Consider the following 16,365-nt stretch of genomic DNA (forward strand, 5'->3'; position numbering starts at 1 on the left):
ACTATTAAGTAGTTTGTGTGTGAGCTTCCTTGACCAAGTGACCCCTTGTATGGTGGCCTCTTCCTCTGCATGAATGATGACTTGTTTATGTAAAGCGTTTTGATGAGTCATAAAGACTGGATAAAGCGCTATATATAATGCAGTCCGTTTACTATTTACCAAATCAACTGGTGTGACCTCTGTGTGTTAACCTGCACAACCCCCTGAATGCCAGTGAGTCATGCTTTAGGTTGTAAAACAATCACATTGTTGATCAAAGTTGAACGGACATTCTGTGTCCCTCAGCAGTATGAATGTTTACAACCATTAACCTTTGAGTTCAGCTCAGTCACAAGACTGAGCAGGGTCCTCTACAGCGACTAGTACACACTACAAGGAGAAAAGAACGACAGCAATACAAAACAAGAACAAAACTTTATTTGATTCCCCCCCCCCCCCCCCCCCCCCTTGTGTTGAACAAGCTCATCATATCACAATCCTCATCAGGTGGAGACAAGCTTTAAGCAAGAAACTCAGAGGTGCACAACAGAAAGGCACAACACTGTCAGAGGGGACCGATCGAATGTACAGAACTGAGGATCGTATCAATTAAATATTACTCATGGTCTCCACTCTGCTGATGTCTCTGAACTGTCACATGGAGGGTAGTGCAGGGAGAAAGAAATGTACATTCAACCAAGTTGGATCCTGGTGACCAACGTAGGTTTAAATTAACGGGATAGTTCGCCCCAAAATCAATAACACTCACTTCTCCTCTATACCAGTAGTACTGTACTATATATCAATAGTTTTTCTGTAGGTTGCCAAATGTTGGGGTTTAAGCTGTAGAGATGTCTGCCTTCTTCAGTACAAATGGAACAAGATGGCACTCGGCCTATATTGAAAAAAAACACCCAAATTATACATTTAAGAAACTCAAGAGCAATGTCTCTTCACAGCAATCCCAAATGTGTTACTCAAGATAATCCACAGCCCATGTTGGAAGAGTTTCATGAAGGAAGTATTTTATTACTTCAAAAGAACATCCTCTCTGGGATGGTGGGTATAGTTTTGTGAAATAGAAAATAATTCCTACAAGGTCTGAGAATGATCCTGAGAGACCAGCCATGATTTCTAGAAAGAGACATTACTGTTGAGATTTTCAAATGTAGCGTTTTAGACCCGAGTACCATCGAGGAGGCTTTCTCCAACACCCTGCAACTTATACTTGAACTATATGCACAAAAACATAGTACTACAGGTGAGAGGAGAAATGTGCATTTTTAATTTTGAGGCTAATTAAACAAATACTGCAATTGTAAATATTTTAAGATTAGTGTTCATTTCAAGAAAATAAATCTTTCTTACACAAGTGACAGAAACTTCACCTAAAATAACAAACTGGTCCCATTGCTGGTAAAGTGTCTTAGTTAGTGTCCCTTTCATCAAACTACAATTATGTGACTGTATGAGTTTGTATCAGTTTAAATGACGTTAAAACAGCAGAGCCTGGGATGTGAATAACAATAGTGGAGCTTGCTCATTACATTCACATCATCCAAAATCAATCATTCTATACAAGAGAGTCATTTACACATAGTATTATTATTATTATTATTATACAGCACAGAAACCGAGAGGGAAAAAGCCTCTCAGAAGGAGGGGGGGGGGAGGTGGACGGCTACTCGAAGCCGTAAATGTAATTTTTAAAACATGCAATTCATAAACGTTATGGTACTTGATTTAGTTATTGGCTTTAAAGCAAAAACAAAGGAAACCATCGGGGTTGGTTGCTGGGATAAAGTTTTACGAGAAATAAGTTAAAGGATTTCTTTTAGGTAAAACTGAAATGAGCAGGAAGTTTGAGGCGCTTCTGATGCACTGATGGGCAGGGAAGGTGTTTTTAGGGGAATTAAGGGTGGAGAGGAAGTGAGAGGGAGAGGAAGCAAGGTTGGTTTATACAGACTGGTAGCCAGTGCGACTCTTCCTCCGGCCAATCAGGTAAGAGATTAGCACAAGGATGATTAGGAAGCTGAGCGCCACGCCCACTGCAATGGGCACCAAAAAACTCAAATCAGAGTCCAGGAAGCATTCCTCAGCTGACAGAGAGACAGACAGACAGACAGCAGGTTAGTGGTTCAGTCAGCAGGAAATGTTATTCAGACAGAGATTTAGGTTATTTACAGTCCAAAAACAGAGGCAGAGCAGCAAGAAACCTACAAAAGTGTATCAGATTAGAAGTCATGGTTAATAGATATTCAAAGGGCACAACAAGGAAATCACTCAAGTGGTTATTACTTGTTGAACATTCATGTCAGGCAGGATGAGCAAAAACCAAATCGTAAAAGAATAGTCAGACATTTTGGAAAATGTGCAAAAATTAAAACACTTTTCTGCGGTGTCAGCACCGTGAAACTATTCTTCATATTATTAGACTTTGATATATTCAGTACATTAACAGCTGTTATCCAATTATGAAATGCTATGCAAGACTATATTTAAGGTTGCCAGTAATAAGCCCTACATTTTATTTTTACATCACTGATTTTGAACTTAAAGACACATTAGAGAACATGTTGAGTCTGTTTCTAAACTTCAAATTAACCTTACAAATCTATCTATTTAACATTTCCCAAAACACCTTACCATTCTTTCACCAATACGGTCAGGCAGACAACAGCACTAAACACTACATGGAAATGTAGACATTTGAAGACAAAGGCAGAGATTAAGTGTTTAAGATCTGAATGCGGAGAGTTAAACTAGAAAGACTCGTAGCCGACAGTCATGTTTCTCTTTCTCCCGATGAAATAGGCCAGCAGAACGATAAGAATGAGAACAAGCAGGGAAACTCCGACAGCTATGGGAACAAGGAAGCTGTCCCCGTCAGCCTGGCAATCCTCAGCTAGACGGGAGTGAAGAGAGCAGAGAGGTGAACGTCTCGTAACAGAGGAACCAAATGAAATAATAGCTGAAGGAAAGAGGAAACCTGCTCTGACTTGAAGAAGTATTTAAAGCAGTGACAGTTTAAGAAAAGGAATAAATATTTACTCAGGCGTTCAGGGCAGCAACACTTTTATTTCCTTGAAACTTAAAAGACTAAAAATCTTCACTTCAGTCTGACACACAATTTGAAATACAATGAATTATATCTGTAACAGTGTGAGAGAATGGAGATGAAATGTATCCACAAAAACACATTAATTGATCTTAAACAAGATGGTATTGCAGCACAAATTCCCTTTTACTGAACAATGTACAATGCTCTCCACTGGTGAAGCCAAAAATATATATGTATATATATAGTTTGAGTAATTGAATGAATAAAACAGAAAGCTATCACTGAGCAATGCACAGCTATAATTATAATGAGTCTGACATTTATACCATTGCTGCAAAACCATCTTTGTAATTAAGGCAACCGAGTTTATACAAAGCTGAAATACATCCGAGACAATCACAAGCAAAAATCAAAGCTCATATCTGATTAGGAGCGATTCCTCGTACACATGTACAATCACTTGGAAGCAACTTTAAAAAGAAAAACTCGTATTCAGTGCGGTTTACCATCTGCTCTAGTTCTGAAGAGCTGGGACAAAGCGAACAGTAAACAACACTAGATGCTAGAATTAAGCAACAACACGCGGCTAATGCCATGTGTAACCTTGGCTTTCTATTACTGCAGAAACACACATTCTGGGGCTTTCCTCTGTCCCTGATTCTGCAATCTGCACTCATTCCCTCACCTTCAAGCGCCTGAAAACCTGCTTTCAGCTTCTTTCTACGAGGGACTACATGAAAACACGACTGTACGCCAACGATTTGTGTCTACTTTACATGAGATCACATCCCATACTTCAGTGGTTCTTTAATCCTTTTTTTGTGACAAATGAGGGGTTGTTTTTTCTCGGATCAAACCACACCAAGAGATGATGGATTGGATAAGAAGAACATTTTAAGGAATAGTTTGACATTTTGGGAAATACCCTTTGTGCTTTTGTACAGGGAGTTAGATGAGGGTCAATGCCACTCTTAATAAACATTTTAATACTTTAAAAAGTGAGCTTTAGATGTTCCAGTAGGCAGGTTTACCTTCACCAAAATTCTGTTTTTCAGATTGGTTGAATTATCTTTCACAGAAAAAACGACTGGCCTGTGACTCGGTAGAAACATGCAGCAATGGCCAAGGAAGAAACCATTACTTTTTTTGGAAACACGCATTCATTTTCATTAAAGGGAACGGCTTTGGTAGAAGTGATGTGCTTTCCGAGTGACTTTTTAGCAGCTTCCTCTGGACAGAACCAGGCTAGCTCTTCTTAACGGTTTCATCTCTTTGTGCTAAGCTAACCGTCTCCTGCTACATATTGAATACAGACGGCATAATTATTGTAATCTAACTATCTGAAAGCAAGCAAATATTTAAGAAAATGTCAAACTATTGTAATAAACTACTCATGAATTAAACTTGAGGACATTTTCTTTTAACGGTATTTGTTCAGTCATGAATATTCAACGTTACAGAGAAATGCTCAAGATTCAAATCAATGTCTTCAGGGGTTTCGCCCTGATCCAGCGGCAGCCCTCAAAATCTATACCCAATTAGATAATGTCTCAACATAATGCAAAAAAGTAAAGAGCGCTTTAGTGCATTTAGATATCTTCATGATGGGGAATATCTATACAACAAACTTTCCCTTTTCTAAACCTAATGCCAAAATGTATTCTGTAAGAAAATAAAACAAATGCAGTTTCTATTCTCTGACTGGAGCATGTGCAAATTTAAGAGACCTCTGAAAACATGTTTGATACAGCAGGAAAAGCACAGGTGTAATTAAAACCACTAACGATGACCTGTCTATGCACTTTAATGCCAATGAGCCATCGTTAGGGTCACTGGTGCCACCTGGGAAACCAAAATGTCCTCCATTCAAAAAGGTCAATTTAGATTTAATCAACAAACACTTTATTTTGACCATCTAATTATGATTGTAGCAACATAATCAGGACGATAAATCCAAGGTTCCTCCTGCTCTACAGGGGAAACCATGGGCTACATTTCCCTTGACTACTTTGAAAATAGACTAGACCTTCATCCCTCTGAAGGAGTCTCTGGGAACAGAGAAAGAAAAGCTGATCGACCATCTTTCTTTAATTTGTGAATGAAATGTTGAAAATGAACGTTCTTTCTGTAAATAAACATGGGGATGAAATGTCGAACCAAAACGGAAGTAAAAACAAAAAATGTGCACAAAGTAAATAATGACAAATGAAATCAAAAAGGGAATGCTGTAGAGCAAGGGCAGAATCCTCATTTGAAATGTTCTCATACATCTGGAGAATGCGTTAAAATGAATGTGCAGGGACTATTTGAAATTTAGCACTGTACCGGTATAGGAGCTTTATATTTTGTATATTGTGTTGGATTTGACTATGAAATGTAGCTAAAGGTTGTATGGATTTTGCACTTGCTCAATAACAAAACAACAAAAAAGGAAAGACAAAACATCTTAAAAACAAAAAAGAACATTTGGGGTAGACAAGCTTGGTCCTTGAGAAAAACACCAAAGGCTGCATTTTAACAAGGATCTCAGTCCGGATTCTAGTATCATTAAAGACCGATTAGGATACTGCAATCAAAAAATATATCCATTTGCATTTCAAGTCTCATAACGACCAATAACTTCAATACTGCATCTAATGTTATCCAAGCAGAGACCTTAGTTTTGGATTTCTTTGATAGTTATTTGCCAATTCAACAATTGCACATGAACCCCAAGGACCAGGCTTGGGAACCCCGTGATTTTGATTGCAATCTGGATTTATAGGGTCTGATATCCAACATAAGTCTTTCTTCGACCAATCATGTAAGCGATCACAACAATGAGAATCAAGCCGGCCAGAGCAGCGCCAACAATGATTGGGATTAGGATGCTGGTGTCATCCAATGAACATTCATGAGCTGCAGATGAAAAGAGAGTAGGTCAACAGGTGAAGGAGTGATTTTCTGATAAACAACACAGCAGGATCAGCTGTGCTTAAACACAACATTTCATCTGAAACACGTTAAAGGTGTCACATTACACACTGATTATTTAAATGGATTAGGATGGCATGATAGATGCACTTTTTATAAATGGAGATGGGCTGCAGGAGGTAGGTTGGATGAAGAAGATTGACATTAGTCTAGGATGGACTTGATTAGAAATGGGATTGTCTCTGAGGATTTAAACCAGTGGATCCAAAATAAAAAAATCTGTCAAGTGGAAAAAATCTGATGGGCGGGGTCACAAAATATTTTCTAATTTCTTAAAAATGTTGTAATAGTCTGAGACTTGCTTTGATGCTTTGAGGTCATAAAAAAAACGTAATTTCGTCTTTGAAAAAACTATCCCAAGTGTTAAACATCTGATTAAACCAAATCCGCACGGCGGAAGCTTCAACACCTCTTCCCATTCACTTTTAATGGGGTGATGTCACGCTTTGCCGAACTGCATTGTGGTTCCGTCGCTTCGCATTGTTCGCTTCAAAAGTTGAGCAATGTTCAACTTTTGAAGCTTCGACGGAAGCGTCAGCCAATCAAATCATATGCCAGTACAAGCTCTAGCCAATCAAAACGCGTGCTTGTGTGTCCGGGGCGGGAGATTCATGTGATTGGTTGTTGGTCGAGTTTCAGACACGCCCACCGGCAAGCTTCAACGCACGCCGCCGTGTGGACGCTGCGTTACAGTGATTGTTGTGCCACTTGTAATTTAACAAATATAATAATCTCTATTTGTATACTGTAAATAAAATGTTCCGCATACCATTTCCATTTACCATCCAAAAATGTATGATCACATGACCACAGACTATTCTGAATAAATAACCTTTTAACTGAAATACTGTAAGTAATGCTGGTACAAACTAAGAAGATCATCCTGTTGTTTGTTACCAGAATTGGCCTTTTCTCCACTATATGACTTTAAATATGAAACCGTTTGGTGAGCAGTTTAATAGACATTAGAGAATAACCTACCTGTGCTGAAGATACCCTTCTTGACTGCAAGGGGCTGCACTCTGAGTTCAAAGGTGTAGATGCTGAGATCGGCGCTGATGGTGTAGTTCTGCTCCTTGTTACACATGTAGGAGCTGCCGACGGCCGCCTCCCACAGACTCAGGTTGGTGTTGGCGACAGAAAACGCCACACCTTAAAAGAAACACAGAAAGATAATGTCAACGTCAGCTTGCCTCTCGGTGTGGGGTCTGGTTTATGTGGGTAGATGAGGCTTCAAATTACCAGAGCTTGTCTTTCCTGTGACGTTCAGAGCATGAAGGCGGAATTTCTTGGTGTCCTGAAAAGAAGAAAAATATGCGTCAAAATAACGACGTCCCACTATAATCCCCCCTGGGAACGCTCTCAAACACGAAAAGGTGAACACTGAGTTAGCCATTAGGAAAGCCTGTACACAACAGCTCACCTTTTTCTTTTTCAGAGATAAGTGATCAACTGATAATCAAAATATGCATTACTAATACATACACATGTGTTTATAACTAGATTAAAAACACACAACATGGTGTGAATGGAATTTTAGTGTATTAATTGTCACCATAATCAGTAACTTTTCAACTACACCTTAACCAGCTTAAACCCTAAACAACATAAGAGCACATACAAACTAGCTGGCTGGATAAAAGCAATATGAACTTTAAATAATTTGACAAGACAGTCAATTCTTAATCATCATTATTCTAAAATCTATCAGACTTACATTGGTGAAAGTGAACTTGATGGTTACTGTGCTGGACGTCAACACCAGCTCACTGCTGTTCACCTCACATTTCCCAGTGACTGCGGTCCCATTAGGCTCAAAGTTCATCTGGGGACAATAAGGGTGGAGGAGACACTCAAATCAGCAAAAGGACTGGATTAGACTTTTAGTCTGAACATGTAAAACAGATAAGAATAGTAAGAAAGCAAAACAAGATTACCCAGCAAACTCATTACACATAAGTATTTCATGCATTTGTTTATATTGCAAATGCATTATTGACCTTAAACACCTTAATTAAAAAAACAAAACGAAATCCTGTTCCATGTCTTACTATGCTTATTCCTTTCTCCCCTTATATCCATTTAATACATATTATTTGTATGTTCTATAGATTTATACAAGATGATTTGTACTTCAATGTAGGGCTGCTTGATTATAGCAAAAATCATAATATCGATTATTTGGGTCAATAATTGATATCACGATTATTAAAAACGATTATCCATTTACTTTGAGAACATCAATTTATTGAAAAAAAATATTTGAACAGTGTGTTCAACAGTTGATTACCCTGAACTTTAAGTATAATTCAACTGAAAAACCAATAAAATAAATAAATAATCGTTTTATTTCGATTATGTTGTTTTCATAATCGTTGCAAGCCAAAATCGTAATTGCGATTAAAATACGATTAATTGAGCAGCCCTACTTCAATTGATCATTTGCACTCTGGATTGCTCATATTTGTACGAGTGGATATTAAAATGTTTTTTAAGTGTTTTTAGATGTGCTGGAGCAGGGGTACCTTTTTTTTTTTTACTATGTCTGTGTTGTTTTCAAATGTGTGTCATAATGGATCCCTTGTCTTCTATCTGTAAACCAAATCTACCTACGGGTACAATTAAATAACCTGAACCTGAACCTTGTAATTCGGCATCAATGAACATACCTCTTCATCTTTGATTTTAAACCGCAGGCCAAAGTCGGCCAGCAGGCAGGCCGTGCTGTTGACATCAGGCTGGAGCATATACTTCCCAGTGGTGGGTGCAGGGAGGGTGGGGGTCGGGGTGGGTGTCGGAGGAGGAGCAGTGGTAGTAGAGTTGGTGGGAGGAGCATCGGTGGTGGTTGAGTTTGTGACGGGAGCATCGGTGGTGGTAGAATTGGTGACGGGAGCATCGGTGGTGGTAGAATTGGTGACGGGAGCATCGGTGGTGGTAGAATTGGTGACGGGAGCATCGGTGGTGGTAGAATTGGTGACGGGAGCATCGGTGGTGGTAGAATTGGTGACGGGAGCATCGGTGGTGGTAGAATTGGTGACGGGAGCATCGGTGGTGACGGGAGCATCGGTGGTGACGGGAGCATCGGTGGTGACGGGAGCATCGGTGGTGGTAGAATTGGTGACGGGAGCATCGGTGGTAGTTGAGTCGGTGGTAGTGGTGAGAGCAGCAGGAGTTGTTGGTGATACATCGGCAGCACAGGGAGTAACTGTGTGAGAGAATAGAACATTAATGTAAACCAGGGAGAGAATGTTTGAGTCATGATGAGATGTTTAATTATTGTGTGTGTTTTGTATTTCTTAACAATGTATTGTGTTTTCTCTGTTTGATCCTGTAAAGCACTTTGAATTGCATCACTGTATGACTTGTGCTATACAAATAAATGGCCTTGCCTTGCCTAATGGTCACACATGCAGAGCAAGTGTGCTCTGTGAAATGTGTTCTCTGCTTTTAACCCATCCTAGTAGGAGTCTAGTACTAGGAGCAGTGGGCAGCTATTGTACAGCGCCCGGGGAGCAATGGGGAGTGAGGGGGGTGTTGTCCGGTGCCTTGCTCAAGGGCACCACGGCAGGGCCCAGGAGGCGAACTCGGTCCTCTCCAAGGGCAGGTTAGAAATGCTCGGAGGTTATTATACAAGTAAAAACTAAATATTTTCCAGATTGAAGTTGTACATCTCCGGGTTATTTAATATTTATGCTCAGATTATGAAATCATATATTTAGCGAGATCTAAAACATTTAAGCTCAACAGATTAAATATTTTTTTGTCATGAACCACATCCCTTCATTTCACAGTTGGATAAACCTCGTTACACCACCAAGCTTGCCGGGTATTTTGCCTGCAGTGGATAACCTGATCAAATGATATCATGCAATCGCATTAAAGAAATACTTGACTTGATAAGATCTTAGCCTAAAATCACATATCATGATAAGCATCAGGACTTTGAAGAGAGAGACAATGCAGTTTGACCCACTGCTGTCACCCATGGCCAAAGCATATCTCTCCGTCCCACTGAGGTGGCGTTAGAGTTTTTCGCTGTCCGTCATTTTGACAGACAGGATCGTAAAATGTACGTCATAATCCCTTATTACTATTACTAGTATTGATCTGTACGGCAAAGTACGGTTTGGAAACTATATAATTTCCTTTTGGAAGGCATGCATAACACGGCATAACACCAGAGCCTCGCTGCGGGGAAACGTTGGCGCTGTTCCGAGTTTGTTCTAATCTGTCAAAATGACAGACTGCTTTCAGATTTTTCCGTCATTGTTAAATAAAATATTCGGTTAACCCGACCACTGCTGTCCCAGCAACATCAGTACCAAGCGAGAGAGTTTTTTCCAGAGCAGGGGATATTGTAAATGCCCAAACATCCCAGTTTATAAATATCTGGAAATGTGGACATTCTCATATTCCTAAAAACCTGTCTGATGATGCTGAGTGAGTGACTAGTGAGTTTGAGTTGAGTTACTTGAAAAACTAAAGTGACACTTGATTTATTTTATTGCAGGGTCTGATTATTAAATGTCCTTGTTTATTTGTGAGATGCAGTGGCATAAAGAAAATGCCTACTTTGTTTGGTAGTACTATAGGTACAAAAACACTGGTTTTCTTGTTCCAGTCTGTTACTGACACTTTGTTTTTGACACTTTAAAATACTGCTATCCTACTAAAATGCTGTACAAATCAGATTTATTATTTAATAAAGAAACATTTTTTTGTTATTGTTATTATTTTTATTCCCCCCCCCCCCCCTTTATTATTCAATATCGCGATAAATACCGTACCGTGGAATTGTTATGGCGATATTATCGTACCGTGAGTTTTTGGTATCGTTACATCCCTAAGAGACATTGTTATGAAATGAGGTGATAGCTTTTGTGCTATGGAACAGCAAAGCGACAGACAGATTTGATATATTCCCTACAGTTTCATCCCCTTGCCTTTTCACCAGCTGCTGTGGTGTGATGATTTGTAATGTAACCCTGAAAAGTCAATCTGTACTTACTGTTTTCACTTGTGCTGTTGTTAATGACAAAAGCCTGTATGAGCACGTTCCACAGCGTCTGATGGACCAAATCAGTTTCGTACGTGTCTTCACTCTTACATGAGTAGCAGGTGTCCACTCCTACATCTGTGATTTGAGGCTTCACATAGATTGTTGTGGTTTCTACAAGAAATTCAGAAAACACATCAGCATCAGATCAAAGACTGTGATAATTGTTTATTCATTGTTATGTGTCTTTTTGTTTGCACTGTGTGGTGTAGAAGTTACCGGTTGATGTGGAGTTAGGGAAGATGCTTGCGTCGCTGAGGTTGTAGGAAAAGGTGATGGTGTCTACATGGTAGAGTTTTCCTTCTGTGGTGAAGTTTACACTCCATGAGTGTCCTTCTCCAAAATTAAGCTTCAACGTTGAGCTTATGTTATCACATGTACTTCCATCTGATGCGACACTGGCAGGGAGGTCAAACTCCGCTGTTAAGATCTGAAAGAGAGTAAAGTGTGAGAATATTTAAATTATTTGTATACAAGTTTGATGTCATGACTAAACTCATGAGAGTTTTAGATACTTGGACAGATAAACTCGGAACGGTATTCTTTTAATTCATGCAATAGTATCTGCATCTTTAGTTGTTTTTTTGCTTTATTTGAATACACATTTTTATTGTCCTAACAAACGTCTAAATAAAAAAAAATGAAAAGAGTTAATGATTTTGAAGCTTCAATTAAACGTATTTGATAACCAGTTCCTCATCAACTTAAACACTTCCCCTGTAAACATGACATGAAATACAATACTTTTATAGGCTAGCTGATAAGAAAGATCAATTAAAGTTTTCAGTGTAGAGAAGAAAAACTGCCCAAAGGGAACTAGTTTTAAAAGACAGGACTTAACAATTGCAGGATATCCATGCAGGAAAACTCAGTAACTGAAATGCTGAATTGCAAGAATCTATCTCTTTGGTAGGGCCTTCCCTCATTTCCCCTTTCCATGATGACAGAGCTCAGACGAGTGTTCTCGCACAGTCACGCTGAGGCGTGCTGATAAGAGCTGAGCTGCTAAAGTTACTTCACAATGTGTAACCTGATGTACTAAATATACCAAACATAGTCATCTTGAGGTTATTGTGACCAAAACAACACACTCACCTCATTGACGGCGACTTCATAAGAGACTTTGAAGTTGACCATTAATTTAGCATAGAGGCATAAATTGTTGTCTTTGTCTTTGACATTGACCTCAGTGCCGTTTGACAGCTGGATCGCTGAAAGAAAAAGAAAAAATACTATTATTTCTTATATTCTAATGATTATTAATCCAGCTGTAATTCAATAGTGTAATATCTTCAGTAAATCAAAAGTTACAACAAGTGGGCATTCGTGGACACCTCAAATATACTATAGAGACTAAGAAGCCACATATTTTCAGAAAAACAAACACCACGAGTACCTGCATCCTCTATCAGGCATTGGATAACGAGCAGAACCAATGGCATTTATATTTTCACATAAGTGATTTTAAGAGCTATTTTTATGTGTTGAAGAATCATATTAACCCCGGTTCGACCTCAGTTGACTATAAAACAATAAAGTAATATTTTACGATGACACTATACTTCCAAACAACATTTTTAGTCATACTTGCAATAAGATGTATCATTCTACATATTGAGAATTAGTATAACATTTAACAGAAGAGAGGCCAAGTTCCATTACTATATGGTTTTAGCAGTAAGCATCATCATCAATTCAACAGCAGTATTATAAAAAGTATAAAGCACTGACATCAACTCAAACAGGTCTTATCTTGCTGTAATAAAACCGTATCATTACTGAAGGGCTGAGTTGTAACTAGAGACATAGGCTCAACTCTCACATCACCTGAAACTATCTGACTAACAATTCCATCCTCATCCTAACTAACATCCTTTCTCTCACACAGATTTCTCAAATGTTGTGAGCCTGTCTAATGGGGTCTAAGGTTTATAAAAGCGCCTTTTTAAACGTGTTTTAATGTATCAGGGTTGCCAACTTTGGGTACCTGGCTGGAGTGAGATTTTGATATCATGGGTTTAATTACACATATGCGCACTAAATGACTGCTATCGTGTCAGCAGCGGGACCTTAGCATATATATAGGATATAGGATATATATACAATATATACAAATACACAAAATTGGACACAGACTATAAAGGGCAGAAAGTTTCATTCACTAATGAAAGTCAAACACATGTTTGTTTCCACTGTTTTATTGTGTGCCTGTGGCGATAAGCAATTCATTGACTTATCGTACGATAAATAAAAATGAACTCGATACATTCCATTTACATGAGGATGTGACTAGCAGTTCGAAAGGATGTACTTCAATTATTATTATATATTATCATTATGTCAGGGGTCTAAAATGGTCATACAACGGTGCCGACAATATTATTGTCTATCGCAATAATTTCCTGGAAAATGTATCCAACAAAATTAATTATCGTGAGAGGCCTATACATGAAACACACACACAAACAAATCTACAGACTTACTCCAAACTGCCAAATATATTAATTAACTATTATTATTTTTGGCCTAGTAGAACAATAAGCAGCAGACTTTTACTTTTTTATCATTTCTACTGGATCTTAGATCTGCGCTTGCGCAATACGGGTCGGCAGTTGCCAGAGAGTATTTTTGTTGGGTAATCTATGGTAGGGCTAACCCATACAGTGGTGGGGTGAAGTCAGTATTTGCAATGTAATTACATACACGCTCCCCCTTGACAGTGAAACGCCACGCGTGAGGTTTAGATTATTTCCCTGTCTCAATCCAAATTGAACTGTATGAAATAAAAAGGCACATTTGTCTTGTAGTAAATAAAAAGGGCGACCTGGAGCCAATCCTGCAATTTACCCACAGGTGAAAGAGTTGACATGCTGAAAGCCCAACCCCAGGAGATTTTTTGAAATACTAACATAAAATACACATTCTGGTACTCTCTTGAGAAGAAAAATAAATACATCTATTACTACACGACATATTTAAACAAATGAATGCCATTTTAGTTTTTTGTTACTTTGTTCTGAAAGCTGAACCTGTTGCTCCTCACAGAGAGAAGAGGGAAGAAGCTGTGTTAATTACTTTACATTGTGGATAAGGGTTGATAGCCCCCATTGTTCTGTGTGTCAACATGAAAGACAGCCCACACACCTATCAATCATCAAACCGTGGGGTCTTATTTCATTACGTGTTGATTTCTATCAACACGTAATGTTGTATCGATGTAGAGATGTACTACAGCAAAAGTATTCTCCGTCGGGACTTCGTGCAACAACACCACGCCGTTATCTTGATTCTGATTGGCCAGAAGACATTATCAAAGATGTTCTATTGAGAAGACGATCACTACCTGACAAAAGTTTTCAAAACCGTTTCTAGTCTTCGGTATTCTTATTTTTGGCGTGAGAATAGTTTGGGCAGAGTGAGAGCGTGAGATTGAGGGTGAAAGCGTGTGTCACACGCCAGATGCGTGAGAGTTGGCAACCCTTGTTCTAGTCTTTGTTGTTATGTGGAAATATTTTCGTTATAATAACGAAAATATTTCCACATAACAACAAAGACTAGAACAACCCTGTTATGCAATACTACCTACTGTATGTGCAATATATGTATATATACCATAAATAACTGCTATATATACATATATAACTGTAAATATATACGCATATGTATTTTGTCTACTTTTATCGTTAATATTTTTATGAATGCTTCTTAATTCATAATTGAGCTATCTTTGGCTCTTTACTTGCTGTAACAAATGTACATTTCCCCTCTGTGGGACGAATACATTTATTCTCATTCTGATATACGTATGTTCTACTGCAGATATGTCCTGTTCATTTTAATTTTATTATGATTATACTATATTCCACCTTTTAAATATTTTAGTGCCTGAAAACATTGATGCTGAAACTGAATAATTTTCAAATCTGGGATGAATAAAGTATCTATCTATCTATTTAATGTTATGTAACTACATTGATTTTAAATTAAGCCAGTTTCCTAACTACATAATGACGTTAGCTCAGCGTTACTGTCACGTGCTAATTTACTGTAAACTGCATAACCGTTGCTAATGCTAACTATTTTAGCCCTTTAGGATTTTGTTGATGCATGTTCTGTTGCCTACTTGTTTTAAAGTGCCAGTTTACCCAAATAACATTGGTGTGTGGCTAACCTTGTTTAGCAGCAGACATGACTCATGATTTTATAATTAACTCATCTTCAACACAACTGTTATCTAACGAGTAAGCTAACGGCTAATTTGGCTAACACATTGTGGGAAGGCAGTACAGCGTTAAAGGTGAAATTATAATCACTTTCAATGTGTTTTTAATACGTTGGCATGATAATATGAAATACAAATCTGAGGCTAAATATAGTTTATTGAGCTTTTTATAGCGACTTTGCGGTGTTCCAGTTAGATGTTGTTGACGTAGTTACAATTAGCAATCGAGCTAGCTTCATTAGCAAAACATCACGACTGCCTGGACTGCACCTCGAATAGTGGTGATTTCGTTTTAAGGCACCCTTAAAGACAATGTAAATAAATTCAACTGAAGACCAGACAATTACGACATATTTTGGATCTCGTTGTTTAACAGAGCAGCACTTAGCCTCTGCACGGAAGCACCAGGCCCAGGCTAGTGTTATAAGTTTACCATTAATCGCAGCAGTTCCAAAAAACCTTTTATATTTCTCAGTTTTTACTTTCGATTTAAATACAAATGAAGGTGACGTTACGTACCAATTCCAAGGACGAGAAACACAACGAATGTAGCACATCGATACATCTTCGCAGAGTAGTATCGGAGTGTCAGCCACAAGCGAGGAAATTGAACAAAATAACCCGACAGTGACGCTCAGTCAGCGGTGTTTGGGATGCAGCTGAGGCACAGACTGTACCAGGAAATGAGTCATATGACAGTCTCAAACCAGAAGGAGGTGTTTGAACTGGTTTAGCTTAAAATCTCCTCCTTTTACCCAGTTAATGATTATAAAGTTTTAAAAGGATCACGGGAATGTGAAGGCGTCCGGCTGAAAAAATGCGTACTAAGGGCCTGCTTTCATTTGATTGGAAATTAACAGTGACGGAATGTTACAAAGTAGCCCTACATTTTACTGCGGTATTGTACAATTTTGAGGGACTTGTACTTTACTTGAGTATTTCCATTTCATACTTCTATTACAATTACATATTATATGCTACTACTCAACCTCGCCGATTGAGAATTGTACTAATATTAATAAACTAATTATTTATGATGTATTGATTAGTAGGCCTTTGTTATTAGAACATGTA

The 16,365-nt window shown here is 38.4% G+C and overlaps 1 protein-coding gene across 3 annotated transcripts; it reads right to left on the reverse strand.

Annotated features, from left to right (window-relative positions):
• Nucleotides 1-445: 445 nt before the first annotated feature.
• Nucleotides 446-15,982, reverse strand: lamp2 (lysosomal-associated membrane protein 2). 3 transcript variants are annotated; one of them, XM_034093084.2, is made up of 9 exons: nucleotides 15,811-15,982; nucleotides 12,165-12,280; nucleotides 11,289-11,499; nucleotides 11,022-11,183; nucleotides 8,683-9,218; nucleotides 7,731-7,838; nucleotides 7,256-7,310; nucleotides 6,995-7,165; nucleotides 446-2,078 (listed from the first exon to the last, which is right to left on the reverse strand). In XM_034093084.2, the coding sequence occupies exons 1-9, from the start codon at nucleotides 15,854-15,856 to the stop codon at nucleotides 1,936-1,938; spliced, it is 1,548 nt and encodes a 515-aa protein (XP_033948975.1). In that variant the 5' UTR covers nucleotides 15,857-15,982; the 3' UTR covers nucleotides 446-1,935. The 3 variants fall into 3 exon arrangements, with proteins under 3 accessions (XP_033948975.1, XP_033948974.1, XP_033948976.1); XM_034093083.2 differs by having other exon boundaries at nucleotides 1,990-2,884; XM_034093085.2 differs by lacking the exon at nucleotides 446-2,078 and adding an exon at nucleotides 3,038-5,938 and having other exon boundaries at nucleotides 15,811-15,980.
• Between the last annotated feature and the right edge of the window lie 383 nt (nucleotides 15,983-16,365).

Source organism: Pseudochaenichthys georgianus, chromosome 10 (assembly GCF_902827115.2).
Source record: "Pseudochaenichthys georgianus chromosome 10, fPseGeo1.2, whole genome shotgun sequence".
Classification (NCBI taxonomy): Eukaryota; Metazoa; Chordata; class Actinopteri; order Perciformes; family Channichthyidae; genus Pseudochaenichthys; species Pseudochaenichthys georgianus.